The 22,231-nt window shown below is 41.6% G+C and overlaps 1 protein-coding gene across 2 annotated transcripts; it reads left to right on the top strand.

Annotated features, from left to right (window-relative positions):
* The first annotated feature begins 1,601 nt into the window (after positions 1-1,601).
* Positions 1,602-12,799, top strand: CD28 (CD28 molecule). 2 transcript variants are annotated; one of them, XM_039696378.1, is made up of 4 exons: positions 1,602-1,719; positions 7,883-8,236; positions 8,496-8,614; positions 11,340-12,799. In XM_039696378.1, exons 1-4 carry the CDS (start codon positions 1,665-1,667, stop codon positions 11,475-11,477), a joined length of 666 nt encoding a protein of 221 aa, XP_039552312.1. In that variant the 5' UTR covers positions 1,602-1,664; the 3' UTR covers positions 11,478-12,799. The 2 variants fall into 2 exon arrangements, with proteins under 2 accessions (XP_039552312.1, XP_039552231.1); XM_039696297.1 differs by having other exon boundaries at positions 11,337-12,799.
* Positions 12,800-22,231: the final 9,432 nt, after the last annotated feature.

Below are 22,231 nucleotides of genomic sequence, written 5' to 3'. Positions count from 1 at the left end.
ATGCAGATTGTGTAAATTGAGTTACCAGAGCGAGAAGATGTTACCAGAGCCAGCAGTAGGTTTTCATCTCTGTGACACAATTCAGCAAAAAGGTACTGAATTTTGTAACTTTTTTGAGGGATTCTCACTACACGTTAAGCAGAGACTATTTCATTGGTAACTGCAGGTACACTCATATGACTCAAAAAAATGTGTCAGGACATTTCTATATACCACGAAAGTGGGCTAAGAAAGAGAGAATATTTTTTTTTCTTTTGTACTTCTTGGTAACTGCAGGTACACTCATATGACTCAAAAAAATGTGTCAGGACATTTATCTATATACCACAAAAGTGGGCTAAGAAAAAGAGAATTTTTTTTTTCTTTTGTACTTTTAAAATAATTTGAGCAAATTCCAAAACTTTGAGTATTGCAGGCAACTAACACTGATTAGAAAACAAAAGAATATTTATTGAATATCTAGACTGCAGATAAATATACCAGCTAAAGCTGTTCATAAATTGCATTTGCAATTTCTGATAAAACATGGTTGAAAGGCTTCAGATACTAAGGAATATGAAATAATAGTACATCATCCCTTTCTATAACAATTTCCTTGAAAGTCTTCCTGCTAAATACCTTCCATTTTCTCTCAAATAAATCAAAGATAGTGACAGGCATTGATACAGTGAAATATTTCTGCTTTGGTGAACCAAAATAAACAGTTAATAATCAGAAGTCCTCACAGTTATAAATGCCATCACCTGGCTCTCACAGCCTGCTCTTGCAAAGGAGGAGGTGACATTGAGCTTGCAAAGCAAAGGAAGACAGAGCATTTACCTGATGAGCTGAAGAAAAAACTCTACATAAGGCAGCCTCCATGAAAGCATAGACTGAGCAATGTGCTTGCTGCATGCTGCCTTTACTGTAGATGTTAATTGGATTACAGTTGCACTCATCATAAACTGGGATACTTTTCAAAATGTGAAGGTATTCCAAAACACTATTTCCTGCACTCTTGGCTCTGCATTCAAGGCAACAAGCAGATGCAGAGAAATTACTATGAACAAACAACTGCTCCCAGGGGCTGGGAATACAGGCAGAAGCAATACTGCAGGCCAAGAGAGGAGTTCTGCTCCTAGGAGTGAGGAAAGGTGAAGGTTCCTGGGCACACAGCTTCCTGAGGGGCCAGGTCTGGCCACCAGGAACTTAGAAACTGGTGTTTGCACCTCCCATCATGATGGAACCAGTACACGTGTATGTTGTGTATGTACTCTTGGTAAATAAAGAGCACTGCATCCCTGGGGAAGACCATTCCTCTAGGACAGGAGCAGCCTTGCAGAGCCCTAAACATAACCGCTCTTTGCAATACAGGGCTGACAGTCCCTATCTTGAAACAAAGGCTTCCAGCACCTTTTAAGCATTACTGAGCTTCACAGAGGCAGAAGCTCCTTCCTAAGACTAAAATCATCAAATAATTTAACTTCCTGTTCAAGCATTGCCGTTACAGTAGTTTTGCTTGGCAGTGTATCACGTGCTGCAGAGAGAGGAGGAGAGAAATTGTGTGAGCACCTGAGGGTGCAGTCTGGCCACACAGGGAAGGAAGGCTGGTGCTGTGGGGCCCTGGGAGTCACAGCAGTGCCTGCAGGGGGTGGAGACAAGGCAGCGGGCCCACCATTAACACCATGCTCCTGGGGATCCTCGTGGTGCTCTTCTTCATCCCCACTGCTGATGTAACAGGTAACAAAAACCCCACAGATTTCAATACTTTCCCCTATTTTTTTCTCAGTTTGAAGGTCTGGGAAAGGGGAGAGGCAGCATGTGGCAAACGAATCAACGATATAATTAAGAGGCAAATTTTTCTCCTGCCAGAAGTATCCCTCCAAGATGAGACCCAAGAGCTTTCTTTTAATTTGACTTCTCTCTAGATCCATTTGGAAGTTGCATGCATAGGTGGAGGGGTGTTTATTTCACCTACCCCCTGGGCTTTACAAGTTCTGCTCACAAGTGCCTTTTCTTGGGGGCAGTGGGTCTGAACACTTGGCTGAGGCTTTCCACTTGATCTAAAGCTTTCCAAGTAGATTTCCAAATCTACTTGGAAAGCTTTAGGTCTCCCCATGACCTGGCTTGGTGTCACGGGCTCCAGCGCTGAGTACAACATCGTCACAGGATTAGCAAATAAATGCTCAAATGCAGGGTTGCTTACTGAGTTCAAAGATGGAAGGATAGGACTTTAGACACCTAGTTTCTTCCTGAAGATCTTCAGGAAAAAAAATCTTCTTGTGATTTTGAAATCCTGAGTCTTAGTGAATCTTCCCAACTCTTCAGTTGTTGTGGCTGAGGTATTTATCTTGGTGCTGGCTTCCTGATGCAGTGTTCCTATGTTCAGACCTAACATGTCTTTCCAATGGGTACATTAAAATGCAAAGCAAGGCAAGGGGTGCTGGCTTTTGCTAGGATAATCTAGAGACAGATAATTTTTCAGGCTGCTGGCTGTGAACTGTTGTTATTGCATCTTCTCCAAATATCAGTGGTTTGTATTTTCCAGGGAAGTTACAGATAGGAATAAAAATCTGGTTTCCAGTACAAAATTTTTAACATAGAGAACATCTTAAAAAGTCACTTTTTCTAGCATGAGAGATGCAATTGAATCAATTTTTTTCTTATTTCTACATTAGCTTTCTGTAGTTCTTTTCCTCAGTGAAGGCATTGTAGTTTGCATGACACTGTGATAGACAATTTTTAAGAAATTATGTTTTTTCTTCCTTGTCCTTTCCCATGTTTATAATTCTGTGTTTGCAATATCATAATTATTTCCACACCAGGCCCCTGGATTGTCAAAGAAGACACTAATTCCAGGAGGGGATAAGTATCAGCAGTAGATTAACAATTCTGAACACATTTCCATGAGGTGTGAACAGCTTTTAAGCAGTGCTTTTGAATTGCAACAAAATAAATTACAATGTGGTTCTCAGACACAGGTGTTATGCCATGGCTTTATAGACTCATATAGACTTACTTTGCATGAAGACCTTGTGTTTCTCCAACAGACGCACCAAGACTGTTCAACTTCTTAAAGAGAAGCACATGAGTCATTTGCTTCTCAGGGCTCTCATCCTTTCCTCAACTATTTTCTTCATTCTTCATTTTCAAGATGATAGGTCCTTAGTACATGGAAAACATTAAGGCAAGTCGAAACCCTGCAGGACTTCCTCAAGCCATGAAGTGCACTGTCTCAGGTGTTTTGGTTTGGGAAGATCCACAGAATTAATCCTGTAGTTAGACTATACCTGTAGCTGCTGCAGGTTGAGTTTAAATCATAGAAGGAACTTGAAATACTAGTTCAGTCATTTCCCTTTTGCAGAAACACTAACGTTTACAAACTTTGTCCTCCCCTTCTTGTTGGCTTAATAATTACCTTGCTGTGGATTGTCAGAGAGGCGGCTAGATCAAGTGTCTGGTATTTTGTGAAATAAGTAATACAAGGAGGTTCCCACTACAGTGTACTACAACTGACCTCATCTTTTTACTATCCACATAACCTTCTGGCTTATGGTCTCTGGGGGTTAAAATCAAATTCTAACCTACCAAGATTACCAGAATGCAAAAGATGGATGAGGCAAGGTTAGCCGAGAGTAGGATGACATCAACTAATTCTTGTTTTAAAAAAACAAATCACAAACTGCCAAGAAAAACCCCTGTGCTCACACTGGGTTTGATTAAAGCAAGAGTGTCACCTGGGTTTCTGCAACTATTCCTGCAGTACTTGCAGCAAAGCAGGAAAGTTGAGCAGAAAGCAGGTCTGTAAGAGCCAGGAGAGGATCCCCCCAGGTGCCCATCAGACACACAGCTGGGTGGCCTCAAACCAAAGTGAAAGAGAAGCACCCTTGTACCTGGGAAAGAAGAGTAAACATAATTGAACGACAAATGAGAAGCAGCAAAAACAAAATAGCTTTGTTTATAACATATCTGTGTGCCTTTCTGCCTGTGGCTTAAACAAATTCCTTTCAGTTTTTTCATTTAGGTTTTCCCCTATCCCCCCAGGGAGTTAGGTGGGCCATTTCTTTCCTCTGCTTACAGAAATGCCAACTTATTTTAGATATCTTGCTCTGGAAAATAGCTTCTTGAAGTCAGCTGGCATAAAAAAGGAAGAAGAGTACTAAATATTTTAGCAGAATATTTTTTTCCAATAGCTGATGATGATTCATGAAGAGTTCTGGTGAAAAAAAAACCAAAAACAACACCTCAAAATAGTTATTTTCCATACTTTGTCAACTCTATTTCACTTTCTTGGCAAATAGAAAAAATAAAAAACTTCAATGAAGTTTTGCTTGCATAGGGTTCAATGATCAGAGAGTCAGTATTTCACAAGTATTACAGATGGATGGCATTTTGTTTCATGACCCAAAACCCCCTCACATGTGATTACAAGAAATATCCAACACTACAAATAATCTATAAAAATCTTTACAAGCATTCAGAGATCTTACACACTATTGCATATAAATCCTAAGATCCTGAGAAGGCTTGCAGACTGTGTACACCGACTGAAATGATTCTACATTTTTAAAGTCACTGTCACTGCTTTTTGAAACTGTAAACAATGATTTTTCATAAATGGCATTTTCCTGGCTGGGTAAGGCCAAGATATAGATATTTATTACTGCACAGCATGACTGAACAGAGCTCTGAAGTGGCAATCATAACCCTACTTAGGGGAATGAAAACACCAACTAAATGTTTCAGAGTTTCACCATTTAACAAACCCAAAGTGACATTTATAAGGAAACCCTGTCTCTGTGAAGGCTAAAGCAGCCTCAGCCCATGTTTGCTCAGAATGGGCTAGATCCTACTAAGAGTGTAGTCAAATCCTATTCAGATCACCTGGGAAGTGAGGGATGTTAGGCATTACACTGTCATCCTTATGAAAGTAACACACATTTTAGTATGACTGACTTTCTTCAACCCAAAACAACCTCCATGTCCAGAGGAGGAGAATGACAGCAGGGCTTCTCCAACAGGCCAGTGGGGTAAGCTTGCCTTGCCCCTGTTGGCATTGCAGCCCAACAAATTCATGTGGTGCTAAGGAGTTCTTCCTATAAATGAAATCAAAAATATCTCCTTTAATTTAGATTTGAACTAGTAGAGCCACTATGTGAAAGTAGTTTTTGGTGCTTAACTTCTATCATGTAGGAGCTGTCTTCATTTAACGACCCACAGATGAGCTTTTCCCACTGCTCAGCCAGCCCCCATCCCAGCATCAGCAGCATGGAGCTGGGTTATCAAGACTAGCCTGCAAGACAAGGCTGGATTATAAATACAAGAGGTGAAAATAAGTTGAAGGAATTTATCATTTTAGGTGGATGTATCAAAAGTGACTGGTTGCCAATTAGCACTGTGTCATGGCAGGGACATAAATAGTCCAGAGCTGTAGTTAAACTGTGGAGCTCAAGGCATGAAGTGCAGGTCTAAACATCAGGAATACAGGTTAGCTGATGACAGCAAAAGAGAGGGGGGTAAGTCATTGGGGTCTGGAGAAGAGCCTAAATAACATCTGAAGGCAGTCCCTCAGGGATGAGATTTTCAGTGTTCTCTGACTTTCCTCTGGCCACAGAGAAAATATGATCAGGCGGAGCAATAAATATCCATTAGTTTTCTGTAAGGACCTGCAATGAAAAATGAAAACAGGCAAGCATTTTTTGAAGTATAACGCTTCTGTCTGTTCTGGGACCCTATTTTGATTGTCAACTCTGAGACAGAAAAGGTCTCCCCTGAAGGTGTGTTCAGTCCCTGTGACAATCAGGGTTGCAGTAGTGCACAAATACTGCTAAGCAGTAGAATAACTCTGTCTCGAGTGAGATGCGTAGAATTCTGCTTAAGGTGAAAAATTCTACTGCAGACTTGCAAATTGCCACGTAGGCCAAAGATAAATTTTCTGGCCAACAAAAATATGATAAAATACTTTGTCTAAAGCAGTGGAATCCAAACCTCACCCCTTACTAGAATGCCTTATAAGCCTATGTGAGAGATTTTGTCGGAAAATGCTGATTCAAGGAAACGGAATTGTTTTGCTGAAATGTCTCTATTTTGATGAAAAGTCACCACAGGCACCACCTTGAGAAAAGACTCGCCTTCTCTGTTCTTAGCCATGCTGTCCTAGGATTCAAGATCCTTGTCTGTTTCCCTTATCCTTCATCCAAAGTTTCACAGTGTTTTGGTTGCCTGGAACATGGGATTTCAGAGCTGTTATGAGTTCTCCTCCATCCCCTCACTAACAATGTTGAGCAAAGAGACACAAGGAGGATAGGCTACAATCTTTGCTAAAGATCAGCAGTAGAGCATTCCCTGTCTCACATCTCCTCCTCTCATTTGAAGCAAGGGCTGGTAAATGAGACTTTCAATGACAGAATTAACAACTTCAGAATTAACAAGTTCTGCTGGTAACTGGAGAACCTGTTAGCCAAAGGTTGTTTTTACTGCCCACACCCTACCACTAGTCCTTGCCATCTCATGCATCTCTTGTGTTTACTTTACTCCCTGGACCACATTCATCCCAAAGGAGAATCCTGCTCAAGAGGCTGGGATACTTCATCTTTTTGTGCAGGCATAAATACATGCCTGCACAAAGCATAATTTGGTCCTAAATATTGTTTAAAACAGTGTTAAACACTAATTTTCTGGGTATTCTGGTTCTGGCCTCCTTCCCACTTCATTTCTCTTACTAGGTTGTTTTGAAGTCTTGCCACATGGATTAAGTAGAAAGAATCTATGTTTGCACCACATTTTGAGGACAAGCGGTACAATTGTCATTCTAACAGCCACAGTGATTCTGAGGGATCTGTAAAAGACTATCCAGACCTCATATGAGCTGAGTTTGCATAAAGACTTAAGGAGTCATATAAAAGCTTTAGCAAGTCTCTAGCTTAAGAGCCACAACTCCCTTCCTCTTACTTAGGGGTCATCATTTGAAGAGAAGGGACTCATTTGTGCAGGATGACTTTTCTTGGAAGAAGTTGTCTTTCTGCATAGTCCTTGCTATGTTTCATTGTTTGGCAGATGATAGCACAGAGGTCTACATGTCAGAAAACATTTCCTGTTTATGCATCAATCTGGTCAATTAAAATTAAATTATACATTCATGTGACATGCTTTATTCAGGCTATTCAAGTGCTAAGTGCCAATGCAGTGTCAGATTAGTCAGCTCCTGAGTCCTTTGAGAGATTAAGAATCTACTACAGCTGCTGGCTAGAGAAATTACTTATTTTACATTAAAATTATAGCAGTTCATGCTTTTAGTGTTCATTGCCCAAGGTCCAAACCCTTGAAATGGTTCAGCAAATCCACCTGCAAACTCTTCAGGACTCCTCAAATTAAAAATAAAATGTATAAATAATATTCTCCTATCTGACTGCAGTGTCAATTCATAATATTTTCACTCCATAATGCTCCCCAGGAAACTGCTGGCTAAGTAAAGGATAGACTTAGAGGGCCTTAGGTATACACACAAGCACACAGGTGCAGACTAGGCTTCTGAGCTCTGATGTTAAATCTTAATCACAGGCCACTGCCTCTGCTAGCGTTCTGATTCTGAAGAAAAACACTCTTGATCTCAGTCTCCCCTAAAGACTGTGTAATATTCTTTACATGCAGGTGGATTGCTGCAAGAGTAGTTCCTGTGAGAAACTGCTTCTGCAGATGGGTGGTTTTGTACTCCCTGGTAGGGAGTGTCAGCAGGGGAGAGGAGATATGGAGAAGAGTTGCATGGGAGGATGTGGGGTTCTGAAGTCTCTCAGCAGGGGAGAGGAGATATGGAGAAGAGTTGCATGGGAGGATGTGGGGTTCTGAAGTCTCATACTACATTTTATAAACAAGTGCTCTTCTCGCTTTCTCCCCTCCCTTCTAGAAAACAAGATTTTAGTGGCTCAGCATCCTCTGCTCATTGTAGCTAACCAAACTGCAACTCTAGTTTGCAACTACACATACAATGGGACAGGGAAGGAATTTCGAGCTTCGCTACACAAAGGAACGGACAGTTCAGTTGACGTTTGCTTTATTTCATGGAACACAACCAATCTTAGCAGCAATTCAAATAAAGGATTCAACTGCCAGGGGTATCATGATAAAGACAAAGTCATCTTCAATCTCTGGAACATGAATGCCAACCAAACTGACATCTACTTCTGCAAAATTGAGGTCATGTATCCACCCCCATATGTCTACAATGAGAAGAGCAACGGGACTGTCATTCATGTGAAAGGTAAGCTCAGAAACCTCTGTAGGCCAATATCGTCCCTATACACATTCCCTGCATAATGGCTGGAGGCAGTTTGTTTCCTTAAAAAAAAAAAAAAAAGTTGGATTGCCTGATAAAACTACAGTCCTGCTCTGGACTTCCTGAAGAAGAGAACTTAAAATTATGATTAATAAAAATAACACAGTGGAACAAGGAATAAATAAGCAGAGATTGATGTTTTTAATTTCATGTACTTAAAGTTTTCTTTGCTCTTTCCTTAAAGAGACACCCACCCAAATACAAGAGCCTCAGTCTGCAATTCCTTTGTGGATTCTGGCAACAATGACTGGAATTCTTGCCCTCTACAGTATGCTAATAACTGCAGTTTTTATTAACATTTGGGTAAGAAACTTGTATTTTCCTTTGCTCTGTATGCTCTAGTAGTTCATTTCTCAGGCTATACTTGCCATGTTTACCACTAACTCACTGATACCCCTTCAGTACAGGATGACAGTGTTTCTTCATCCCAGCTATGTATGCACACCTATGGTGTACCCTAAAAGAGCTGAAACACCAGATGCTCTCCAGGTGGGTCATCAGGCCTCTGCAGCAGAGTCCTACAGCAGATAGTAATGCCACAGTGTTGGCAGTGCCCTGCACACCAGCAATACCAGGACACCTGTGCCAGCTGAACCTGTCAGGGAAATCTAAACTACAAGCATTTCTGGCAAAACTCTATGAGACTATACTGACAGGAGCTCACCTACAATAAAACAATGTATAGGGAGCCCTCAGCCCAGGACCTGCACTGGTGCCTTGTGCCTATCCAGCAATTCCCTTGAGCAACCATTATTTCTGGCAGCTTGACTAAAAGGGAATAGGAGCACCTGGATCTCAGTAGTCCCTTGTCTGTACATCAACAGTAAGAAAGATGAGACAGCCTTATGGCTTATAATTTTTGCTTTCTAATCTCTCTGGAGAGTTGACTGGCGCAAGTCACATCCAGTTCTCCTCCTGGCATGATACAGGGGCAGCAGAAGGACATTTTCCTTGACAAGTCTTAGGACTGTGATCTCCAGAGCCAATTTACACTACTTACTCCATGTGAGAAAGACTTGAACATAGAGAACTCAATTCCTTGCACTCTGACTTTCCCCTCTATCTTTGTTGTTAAATAGCAAATTTCAACACAACAATTATGAGATAGCCTGTATAAAGGGTCCAGAATCCCTGCCAGGTTAAATGTTGCATGTATTCAGAAAGCCACTGTCACTGCTAGCTGAAGCTTAAGATCTGCTAAGTGTTTCACAAAAGGCCACTTTCTCCATCTGTGGCTATTTCTAATGGAAAACAATCAAAGGGGGCACTGCCGCGGGAAAATGAAAAGGCCAGTTAAGTGGTTCTTCTTTGTGCCGTATTGTAGAGGCTGACTGAGGAGAGCTGAGAGGATTACTCGAGCAGCTGCTGGTGTTACAGTGCTGTGCTGCCGTGGCTGTGCCGCAGATGAGATGCTATAGCTTCAAATCCAGCATTTACAATCTGAACCATTTTCTCTGTGCTATATTCATTTGCTACCTAATGGCTTCACACTTTGCCACTAACATGTCTGCCCCCAGAAGGGTGACAAAGCTGCATTGCCACGTGTGCTGTTTGCTGCATCATTTTTTACCTGCTGTTATTACTGCTGGTAGTATTCTTCAGATAATATGTATTCTGATTGTGGATGTATTTAGAGTGTTGTTGACTGTAAATACAGCTGCCTAGAAGACACTATGAATTGTAAAAAAAAGGTCCTAATTGTGGTACTGACAGACATGGCAAACCTGATCAGTTCCTGAAAGCAGCTACAGATTTGTCTATTTTCATACAGTTCTGCCTTCCCTGAAGGAAAACGGCTCTCCATTGCAAAAGTAGCAGTCTTTCATCCTGTAACAGCCCAACAATCACTCATGCTAGCAAAATGTCTTTCTCCCATGCAAAACTAACCTCCTAGGTGAATCAGAAATCCGGTATTATGGAGATGAACACAGAGATAAAGCTTTGTATCTAATGCTTTACATGCATTGACTGCATTACATGGCTTAAGCAGTATGTAACTTACATTCAACCCTTTGCATATATACAACATTAATATTAAAAAGCTTGAAATATTTCATACTAACTGCTCCACTCGGCACATAAAACATAATTCAGCCATCAAATTTTCTAATGCAAACCTCCTCCAATTCCACAGCATCATATACGTGTATACTGCAGTATATGCAACTATTTCTGTACATGGGAAGGAAATTTCAGTGAAAAGGAGATCACAAAAGAGGGGATGATCACTATTAAGGAAAAAGCATGGAAGCACTTTACATACCCCTGATCAATAAAGCCTTAAGCTATGTAAAAAATACCAACCTTTTGCACAGCCTGCAGCAGTCAGAGGCTGAAATGCTGCTGTAGCCACATATTTCCTCTGTGATTTTAGGCAAATTATTTCACCTGTCTTCTGCTACTCTACTATTTCTAAAAGAGCCGATTCTTCCCTTGTCTCACAGAGGCATTATAAGCAGGAATCCAACAGTGGAAATAAGATTTTTGAGGCTCAGATTAGGAGATATGAAAGATTAACATCACCTCTGGTTCTTTCACTCCTTGAAGGAAGGTTCAGAGCAATATATGCATTGTGTCTTACTGCTGTAAATAGTAGGAAAACCATAGTCTGGGCTGATTTTTCATGCTCTTACTCTTTTTGAGTTAAGCTAATTTCTCTTTACCTCCTAATAAATGAGGACAGCCTTTACAGCTCAAACTCTGTTGTTTCTGCTGAATCATTCCACAGACGAGAGAGGCAAGATGGTGGTAAGAGGCATCAGTTTGTATCCTTGGTGTGTAGCATTCCTTTGCCTGAAGAACTAACACTGTTAATCTCCCACCAGATAAGCTGGAGACTTACTTTTAGGTTGGGCAAATTCCATAGATTATTTGATGAGAACATGTGTTCTAATTGTTTTGTAAACGTATTTAAACCCAAAGCTGCCTTACAGATATGCCTGCTTCCCTGAACAAGGACCTAGGGCCAGAGCTGTCAGCAGTTAACATGAGAGTTTTCACAGTTGTCTTCACCCTTCTCCCACAGCAGAAATCCAAAAAGCATATGTACCATCAGAGCGACTACATGAACATGACTCCCCGGCACCCGCCGTACCAGAAGAACAAGGGTTACCCATCCTATGCACCAACGCGAGACTACACCGCCTACCGCTCCTGGCAGCCCTGATCCCACCTGGAGCCTCCTGTGCTTCCGGGCACACGCTTGCTCTGGGGCGTGGAAAGACAGCTCTTGTTTTCTCATCATGTTTGTTGCTATTGATTACAGACACCTACACCATAGCAAGTATTAACTAAACTTTGATCAACTAAAAGAAAATCCAGACCAACAAACCAATATAAAAAGGGGGGGGTGGGGGTGGAAGGGGGAAGTAGAAAAAGAATTTTTCTCCATGATGGCTGAAAATGAGGCCCAGCTTGTGTTGAGGGCTGTTAGTGGATAAGACGGAAAGATGGCATCAGACCTCCGAGCTGGCTTCTTCCTAACACTTGTGGTTTTGCTCAGCTGTTGGAAGAAGCAGAACTTCTGATCTTTTCCAATAGCTACTACCTTAGATTTAACCCTTAATTTCCTTCCCTGTATGTGTAATCTTCAGATTGTTACTGTTAGACCTTGCAAAATGTAAAAAATAATCTTTTTTTCTCTGTAAAATGAACACACAGTTTGAAGTTCAAAACACATGATTAAAAGAAAGAGGAAAAGGTCAGTCAGAAGGCATCCAAGTTATTACACTATGGAGCAAATGATCTGCCAGGACAAATCACGCTAATAGAAAACTAGTGAACCTTCAACATGTGAGTCCTTAGGCTGGACACTTTGTAAATGTTCATAAGGCCATCTGCAGTCATGACCAAGCAACTCCACAGATTGAAAAACAAGCAACTTGAAGACAAAATCAAGACAAATGGGAGAGGAATAAAGATGTCTTCATCATGAACAGCCCCATTTTTTTTTTGTTTGCCATATGCATCAAGGGAATGCAAAGGCATATATGAAGCATTAGAAGCAGATAGCTCATATTTTGCGAAGATTTTTACTTTTATTTTTGAATATGAGATTTCAGAAGGTATTCTCCTGAGTCCTCCTGAAAATTCATGCATGTTTTCTGGCACCTAGGTTGTACCAGAGCTCTTTCGAAAATCTGGGTGAACTTATGAGCAACTAAAGGCCACTTAAATTTTTTTTCCCGTAAGTGTCTGAGAGTGAGAGGATTCTTCATTCTCAGCATTGTAAATTGGACATGCAAGTTCTCAGACATCTACAAGATCTGCTCTGGGCACTTTGATGAACTTTGTGTTATCTGGAAGTTACTGTTCTCTCTAAAGGTGTTCTTCAGGGCTGCTCCATGTCAGAGCAGGACAAAGTCATTAGCAAAACATGATCCATTCTTTCAATCCAGTATATTTACAATAACAGGACATCCTTAATTGTAAATGGGGTTGCCTTGGCATAAAATCCCTTTTCATACTGAGGAGACAATGTTTATTTTATAAAGACTGCTGAATAAACAATTTTAAAAAACCACATTCTCATCTTGAAATAAAATTTGGATTGTACAACATTTAATTTCCTTTAAACTAGGATAAGAATATCCTTTCTCTCTTTGAGAAGGCAGGATGAAAGCAGAGATGTGGAAGCATAACAACGATATGCTTTAATATATGCTGCCAAGAAAACAACTTTGGCACTTCCAAATTGGAAGTTTTATTTGAGTTTGCTGACTGGGCCTCAAACCTTCCACTCCTAGTCTTGTATAACCATGACCCATGTTCCTGGAGGGTGCTGTGCCACCTCTGAGCAGCAGTGAGATGCCTCCTGCCCCAGCCAGGGACAGCAGTGTCCCAATGGCAATGGTAAGCAAGGCCCAAGAAGCAGTGCTGGGCCTTCAGCATGAGAATCCAGTCATGGACCAGGCAGGCCCTGAGAGCCTTGGTGTGGATCAGTTCAGCAAACTTAAAAGAAAGCTTATGGCTGACGTGAAGAACTTCAAAACAAAGTCTTATTTATTGCTTCTCCTTTCCCCTCACCACATTCACAAACAGTCCAAGGCTGACATTTTTCCACATACAATTTTTACACTCTTTTCCTGAAAAGCCCTCACTGCACATTTGTACTGCAGCTGAGGCAGCTAGGAGCATGTGCAAAGAGCAGAGGGGAGGGAGCCAGGCAGGACACATGGGCATCGCTGCATGGTCCCAGCCTGGCCCTCCTTGCTGGCAATGACAGAGGGATGCCTTGCCACCTCCCTCCTTACTTGAAGGGGAGATATGAATGATCCTGTGCTGGGGCACCCAGCCACTCCCAGCACAGAGCAGCAGGCTGAGCACAGCTCTCTGTCAGGGAATGGCACTGTCTCACGAATTTCCAGGCTGTCACTGTGTGACACAATGACACAATGACATGTATGATCACATGCAAAACAACTTCTAGTGCACGTATAAGGTGAGATGGCAAATGTGCATCAAACCCACGAAACAGAATAGATGTTCTTTGTGTAAACTGTATATATACATATTTAGGTATAGATGTATCTATTTCACTGCATCTGTATTCCCTAGAGTTTTATTATACTTTTGGCAACCTCCTTTTAAAATTATTAAATAGATACAGTAAATTAAATTTTGCATGAATGCATTAGGCCTGAGGCTAGTCAGAGGAAACTATTGCTTTCTAAAGCAAATATTGGTATAATTTGCTTTCTTTCCCCTAACACTTTTGTACTTTCCATATTTAAAACATACTGGTAGCTCCCAGGACGTGATACTGCAAAGTAAGATCTGGGACATCTGCAGCAAGTATTAATTCATTCAACTGACTAAAAAGGAAGTACAGGGAAATACACTAAAATGAAAAAATGAGGAGAATCAGGACATGAGAAGTCCCAGCACTGCGTTACAATGGACATTGCTGTTATATTAAAGCTGTATAGGGACATGAATTGCAGACTGTTGGAGATGGGATACTACCAAATTCCTTTTATCCACCACTGTAAAGGACTAAAATAAAGTGTTTGCAGAGAAGCAAGCCTGGAGTCTCCATATGTGGATCAGCATATTTGACAAAGAGCTATCCTAATTTATTCCATCTGGTTTTAGGCAATGCATAACATGCCAGGACAGTCCTGTCCCTCCCTGGCTCTGCCTTTGGGGTCTGTATGCTGTTTATGGGATGATGTAAAAAGAAACCTCCCTCTGCTGCAGCTCTGAACTTCGAAATTGTCCCCCATGGAGGGCAGAGGTAAATCAATAGGTTTTCTGCCTTAGACTTAGGTTTAAATTAAAATGCAAATATAATCCTGCCAAAGAGTGATTTAATTTTTCATCCTCCTTTCCCCCACTCTTGGGTCTCAGTGTCAAATGAACATCTGATCTGCAGTCATCACATCTGAACAGCAATCAACATATGTTGCAAGGGGTCAACCAAGGGTTGTGCAGCTCCAGCCCCCTGCATGCTGATTTCTGTTCTGCACGTCTCCAGCACAGCACAATACAACGGCCTGACTCTTCTTTGCTTCCAGGAACCAAAGCCCTAGAAGATGAATGCCAAGGAAGGTAGCTTGTGTTATCTCTGCAGTCTTGAACCTTCCCCATTGGGATGGTCAGACTTACTAAAGCCAAAAGTCTTGGACGTTCCTTTTAGTCTGAATATGCCAAATTCCAATATCATCCTCCTGTATAACATTTTTTCCAAAATGCCTCATTTCTTCTGTAGCTATAAATGTGAACCCTGCATCTCTGCCAAAAAATATCATATCTTACTTCTTTGTGCATAATCTTTTCCCTTTCGTTGCTATTCCAGAATAGCAGTTCAGGAATCCATCCTATTTGTTAATCTCTAACACTATTGTGCAGCCTTCCACATGTACTCCTTCCTGACTGGTTACTTGCTTCACAAAGACTATCTTGTATGCCACATTCCTCCTCAGCTTGGGGTAGGGAGGTGCCACAGGAGATTGAAGCCATGTGGTGATTGGATAGGTACATGTTTTCTGTTTGAAGGATTTGGGGGTCTTTCATCCCTTTGATTTTTCCCATCATCTTCACATTTTCAGTTGTGCCAAACAGCCACGTGGGGATCCCACACACCACATACTTCCCACGATGCATTTAATTTCTGTACATTTCATTTCCTGTGCATAGCAGGCTCTTGACTATTGCCAAGTTCATAATGCCTGCAGACATGTTCTGACAGCAGAAGCAACTCTGGCTACTAATGGTATGTTTGACTAATAAAAACATGGTACAAAAAGCTTGAGTTTTAAGAGCACACAGGCAAAGGCTTCAGTGCTAAAGATCAAATCTTTCCACTTTCAGCAAGGCTTTTGCTGTGTGACTGGAAAATGTGTTATGCAAGATGAATCACAGGCCAAGACATAATTTTGTTAGTCACTCATACTAACCAGAAAACAGGTTAGGATGATGAGAACAGGATCAGCTTTGTTAAGGTCCAGTAAAGACTGGGAAAGGCTGAAAATAGCATTAAGCAGTAATTTGTAGCAAAGTCAGTATCTTTAAGTGGCTGTGAGAAGGAAACAAGCTGCCTATCTTGATGCAAATGGACTGTTCTTCCCAATTAGATGCTTTTGTTAGAGCATCACATTACAGTATGCTACTATTCCAGCCTCAAGGGCATGCAGATAGTGTGATGTGGCCAATTTGGCTGACAGAGTATTAGGAGGCTGCCAATTTCATATTAAACCATTTGCAAAGAAACAAAAAGTTGAATGATCTCAAATTCATGGTGGGTTTTTTGTTTGTTTGTTTGCTTTTTTCTTTTTCTTACCAAATCTTCAGAATCAAGGCACTGGTTCTTACTTCCTGCTCCTCCTGCTGCTGCTGTTTTTTTGTTGTTTTATTAAAAATTAAATATAACTTTAGTCACATAAATTTACCAGGAACTCTTCAGTTTCATTCATCTGACCATTGAAATGATGTGGAATTTTCAAATGTCACAGTTTTCATAGCCATTGTATCATGTGGTTACATCATTCCTTTTCCTTATTGTCTTTTTATTCCTTCAAGGAAATTATTCTGGATTGGTTGAAATGTTCTCATGGGTTGGAACAAATCTAGTTTTTCAGACAGGAAAGACTACTACCTAACCAACAAAATCAAAGATGCAAGCAAGCAATTAGTAACAGTTAGGTGGAAATTAACGTAGTGGTTTCAATCTGGTAGGAGGATCAAATAGCCAAAATTTTTATAATATCCTTTTCTTCTAAAATAAAGAAGCTTAAGAAATTATACACTGAAGTACCTTAAAAGACAAGAGATCAGGTTGCGAAATTAAGAAATCAAAGGCAGGAAATGCCTGAAGGAAGCTTTCCTCTCCAGCCTCCCTTCTGCCCCCTCGTGTGACCGGAGCGGCTCTTGAGCCAGGCTGCATTTCCCCCTGCTAAGCCGAGCCCACGCTGAGCGGGCCGGCCCCGCTCGCTCGCAGCGCTGCAGGAGGGCTCCGGGCAGGGCAGAGCAGGCGCTCAGCGGGCCACAGACCCCGAGAGCAGCTCGAGCCCTTCACATGGAGGGCTGCAGCAGGGCACAGCCAGCAATCAGGCTAGCTTAGATAATAGCTAAATTAGTGCCCGACAGCCTCCTCAGTGCCCCATTAAATTAGATCACTCTGTCGTGAGCCAGAACGAACTAATTTTCCTGCTATGCTCTCTGCCTGTGACAGCCCTTGGGCTACTTTAATCTTCAAACACCAGTAATCAAGATGAGAACTGATTTATTTTTTTTCCTCATGAAAATGATTAAGTAGATTGCTCACATTTCTTCCTGGGCTTCTCAATCTTCCCTAGACAAATCAAAACTGGCTGCAGAAAGGAAATTGTTTCTCAGTTTGCGTAGCTCATCAGCTCCTGATACTTAGGGACAGAGGCTGAAGTCCAGGTTGGAATGACGCCTTTGGGAGCATTATCCTGGTTTTGTGGCTTTTTCTCTTGTTAGCTGATTGTTGAAGTAATGCCAGTGTTTTATCTTAACAGCAACAACAAAAAGTGTAAGACGATGAAGATACAGAACTGGACAGCAGGGGAGTAACCTCTCTCCCTCCTGCAGACACACACAGTTGACACTACTTTCAAGTCCAGCCCTGTAAGGGAGAAGTTCATCAGTAAGGATGGAAGAAGCAAAAGGGGTTAAAGGAGAAATCACTCTGAAACTTCTTTAGTGAAATTCTGGAAAAGTCCCTTGGGGAATGGAAATGAAGAAACCAGCTGCAGGATGTACTAGGCAGCTCATATTCTTGCCTCTCCCTAGCCATACACTAGAAAGAACTCTTAAAAACTCCCTAGTCCTTCTAGCCTCAAGAAGTACTTTTTACTGTTTGGCTGCTCTGCATTGTTGAGACATAAGCTGCACTGATGGTGAAAGCCAGGTTAGGTCCTGTGTGTGGACTTGGGTGCACAGTCGACTCCCAAGAAAGTCTTGAGATGAAAACACAAATTATGTTCAAAGGGCAATGGACGAGCAAACTGTCCGGAAAGGTAGGATGGATGAATGGCTGTCTGCAGGAAAAGTGAAGTTAAGCAACTCCAGAGCTTTCCTCCAGCAACTAGAGAAGTGCATTAGTTTGAACTGCAGCTGTAGTGGATTTCCTCCAGTAAAAGCAGCTCTTGGAAGGATGAAGTGATTATTTCAGGACATTTAAGTCAAAAGAACCACATATATGCAAAAAAAGATTTTAAAATACTCTTAGTTTTGCCTTTTCTCTTTTCTGTACTAAATGATTACTTACAAATCCTACATTTAACTTACAGTATCAGGTTTTTTAAATCAGTGTTCCTTTGTTGTCCCTTTTTAATTTTATTTTTAAAAAATTTTTATTAAGGCATTTATGTTGTAGTTCTGCAATCTGATTTCAAACCACGGAGGCAGAGGCAAAATGAGGACTGGGGTATAGGCAGAGTATATATGGACTGCAGCTCAGTCCAGTCACAGCAGAGCAGCACCCACATGCTGTAAAAAGACTGCAGGTACAAAGTGGAGTTCAAAGAGTCCACAGGTTACATGAGCAACCTGGTGAAGAAATGTCAGTTAGAAACGAGCAGCAGAAACCAGCTCTATTTTCCTACTGCTGTGGCTTTGCTTGGCAATGATGACATACAAAGATTAAGCCTAACTGCATGAGCTCCCAGTTGTTTATCTCCTTTTTTATCATCGCCAGTAAGTGGAGGAGATGTGTAGGTGTCACCTGCAAAAAAAAGAGGTTGCATTTCTGAGAGAAAAATATCTGCAGATCCAAAAAGACAAATAGTCTTGTTTAATTCATGCATATCCAGTTTCCTTCCTGTCACTAATCTGCAGCACTGAATTTAGTCTCCTGGATTTCCTTAGCTTTATTTTGCTGAGAGAGAGTGCAAGAGAGAGGGAGACAGAGAGACTTGAGCAATATTAAGCGCCCAGAATGACTTAAATCACTGAGGTCATTTGTAAATCACTAAGATAGCCTGGCTCCCAGGGCATGGAGTTTGATTTTCCCTCCCCCCTCCTCCAATCTGCTGAACTATGGAGATTTGCAACAAGAAAAGCTATCTGCTGTGCAATCAGTTTACAGAATAACATTATGTTTGGTCTGCTATTGATTGATGCTAGCAGGAACTGGAAGCCCTGGGTTCATGACAAGTTAAGGTCCATGTAGAAGTTGTGGTTTTTCTGTCCTTGCATGTTTATGCCTGAATGAACCTCTGCACACAGGTAAACACTTCTTGCTGCATACATTGCACAGAAATCACTAGTTTAAAAAGCAATTTAAAGGAATGACATCTCCTAGATTGGATATTGAGGGATACTTCACATATGGACATGTAAACAACTGTACAAACACAGATGCAAGCTTTGGTCTTTCCTCCCCATTATTATGAATATATGTAACTATAAAATAAAAAACCCCAAACCAGTGAGCATATGTCTTGGATTGCACATCAAACACAGTATGTTCACTGCGTCTAAGGTATCTCTAGATTAATAATGTTTGGCTTGGTTGTGTGCTGACTTGTCTGGGTCAACTAACCAGCCACTGAGATACAAGGAGTATCATAAAAATTATAAATTCAGACTATCTGTATTTAGAAGTAAGACTTTCTTACACCTCCAAATGCTGTAATTTTCTCTGGACTTGAGATATATAGTCATAAGACTTTCATCACGAAGCCCAGTGACAGCACTGATAACCATCCCTTTTGATTGCAGAGCAGAAAGTGGGTTCCCTGTGGCTCTGCTATAGCTATTCTAATGATCAAAAGTGCATATTGCACTCTTCTTGTGCCCCAGCTACAGCCCAGGAAAACCAAGGTCTTGACTAACCCTTCTTGCCCCAAGTGCAAAATATGACATTACCTTCCCCACTAAACAGACCTCTTTATAAAAATTAAACTCACTTGTTCTCGATAGCTGCCATAATGAATGCTTGGTCAATAAAGATTAACTCCTTGTTCTTGCGAACCACAAGTTCTTGTGTTGGTTTACTGAGGGAAGGAATCCAGTTGATGTTTCATTAGTTGTGTGAGGAAGTTGCACATCTGTGCAACTTGGTGTGGGAGTGTCTTCTTCCCTAATGTAAATGCTGGGTTGCAATCTGGGTCAACAAACTAATGTTTAGCACTTTTGACTACAGAAGAGCAGAGGAAAAATATCAGAACAAAAAATCTGTGAAATTTGAGGGACTGATCAATTCAATGCTACCTCTGAATGACATGAGCACTATCAGCTGAGTAGTACTCTCAGGTCCTTTAGGATTGAGCTCACGCTGTAATCTCTCCAAGTTTAGCATCTCATATGCATATAGATTGCAAAGACACAGTAAAATTCTAAAGGATTCAAGACAGTGGGAAAATACAGAGAAACAAAAGTTTTACTTGCTAAAGGCAAACTGGTTTTGTGCTGGCAACAGGAAACCAAGATACAGTGCAAAGGATGTTGTGGCTGTTGGAAGGGCCACCACTGTTGTTACTGTGCATACCTGGGTGACTCATCATCACTGTGCCGCTGGCTTGCACTCTAATGTCCCTCCTGCCCCAGCTGAAGCTAGCTGGCTTATCTTGCCTGGCCTCTCCATGTTTCACCTCTGCTAGAGTATCGTCTGGAAAGAACTTGGGCTGGCACTGGGATGGACTAGACGCTGGAGTTGTGACATATATAGAATGTACATGTGACACACACAGGAGTGATGTGCCAGTCCTTGCTTGAGGAGATGAGAGATGGAAAAAGGAAGTGAAGGGGGAAGCAGAGGTATGCTGCTTATGCACATGTATGAAGCTCAGCAGTTGTGAGGACAGAAAGCACAACCGTGACATTCTTCACCCTGCTTGTAAACTACCCACTGCACCCACCATGGGTACAAGTGCATCTTGCGGGGGACTTTCTGCTCCCCAGGAACTAGAGGGGATAATCATTTCATCACTTGTAAAGCTTTGGGATTGGGATTTTTTTGTAATGAGTTTTCCTATGGTCATACAGTTAACCATTTCTCATAGGCTTTCCATAAGTCAAATTGTCCCCTAGCACTATGGACAGAGGATGACAACCTTTGGCTATCTGACAACAGGACTGGGAAACATGTTTCCATGAAAAAAGGCATGTCTGCTGCTGGGGCAGTAAAGTAGTAAAGCAGCATGGCTGTATACTGTGATAATAGAGTATGGCAAATTGAAGGCAGCAGAAAGTCAAAGATCTGTGTCAGAATTTGTCTGTGTCACCTGGCTGGATCCTTGTGAAGGTCATCTGTCCCACTGCTTTTCAGGAAAGATTGAGAATACACCACATTACACAGCAAGAAGGCAAGTGAAGGTGATGAGTCTGACTTGGGAGCAGGAGCTTCAGACTGACTCACATTTTTTATTCCTCAAGAAGATTGCCAGGGTATTAAGAAGCATCCTTGGCATACGTTCCCTCCTCAAACTGTGGAACTTGCTTTGCATGCAAAGGATAAATTAGTCTGCAATTTATTCTTGCACAGATTGCAAGCAAATCCGTGTACAGCAAGAATAATGACTGATGTCTATTCCTTCCTCTATTCCTGCAGATGCCCTGTACCTCTGGGTAGCTGCTGTCCCTACAATTCAACTACTTGCTGGCCAACATCACCTGTACTGAGAGGTCATCAGAAAGACTTGGCAGAAGCAGTGTAATGTAAAGATGACACAGAGAAGCAGACAGGTGAGCTTTGTTGTCAGCACTGCCTCTGAGCTTTCACTGGCACTTTCTAGGATCTTCCGTATTGTGACTGCAAGCTCTTTGTACAGTGCCTGGGACTCCAAATCTTGGTCAAAGTCCTCATATTGTAGTACAAATGACAGTGGCAACTTCAGAAGATGTTTTATCAGCTCCTAATTCCCTTCTTCAGTAAATGTAAGCACTTAGAGCAATGGAGGGGAAAGTATAAAACCAAACCTGCAAAGTTGCAGGGGCTGGGACAGGAACACATAAATGTTCTCATTTTCTTTCTTCCACACATTTCGCTTCCTTTCTGACATATCTCTTATTTACCACTTGGAACATATCTGGCTGTCAGAGCTGTGGTTTTTCCAAAGCTTATTTTTCACATTATCACTTATTTACATGGCTGCATGTGTCAGCATCAAAGGGAAGCCAAGAAAACAATATCAACAGAGAGCTCTGTAAATGATCTCTCTCACTGCACAACCCAGAAACCACAGGTGATCCCCTCACACTGAATTCAAGCACAGCATTGCTCTGAAATAGCTCCACTGAGAGAGAGCTTTGCTGATGCTTGACTCGCAACAAATTTGCAAAATCATGGTTCTGAGGGAAAAACAAGGAGGAAGAACAGAGTTTAGATCAAGCACAGGTACACAACCCAGGAGACAAATGACTGGTTTTCAAAGGGCAGAAGGAAGCTTTAGACCCACCTCACACCCCTTCTGCTCCTCACTCCCACTCCCACCATTAGAACATACTGAAAAT

Source organism: Passer montanus, unplaced genomic scaffold (genome assembly GCF_014805655.1).
Source record: "Passer montanus isolate IOZ18808 unplaced genomic scaffold, ASM1480565v1 scaffold1, whole genome shotgun sequence".
Taxonomy (NCBI): Eukaryota; Metazoa; Chordata; class Aves; order Passeriformes; family Passeridae; genus Passer; species Passer montanus.
The sequence above is the reverse complement of the archived record's forward strand: the minus strand, read 5'-3'. Positions and strand labels throughout refer to the sequence as shown.

Bases quoted from the DNA above. Each gene is read 5' to 3' on its own strand.
- CD28 (XM_039696297.1), top strand. From the start codon at position 1,665: ATGCTCCTGGGGATCCTCGTGGTGCTCTTCTTCATCCCCACTGCTGAT. The intron at 1,720-7,882 runs GTAACAAAAACC...CCTCCCTTCTAG, and splicing joins CCCCACTGCTGATGTAACAG to AAAACAAGATTTTAGTGGCT. The intron at 8,237-8,495 runs GTAAGCTCAGAA...CTTTCCTTAAAG, and splicing joins GACTGTCATTCATGTGAAAG to AGACACCCACCCAAATACAA.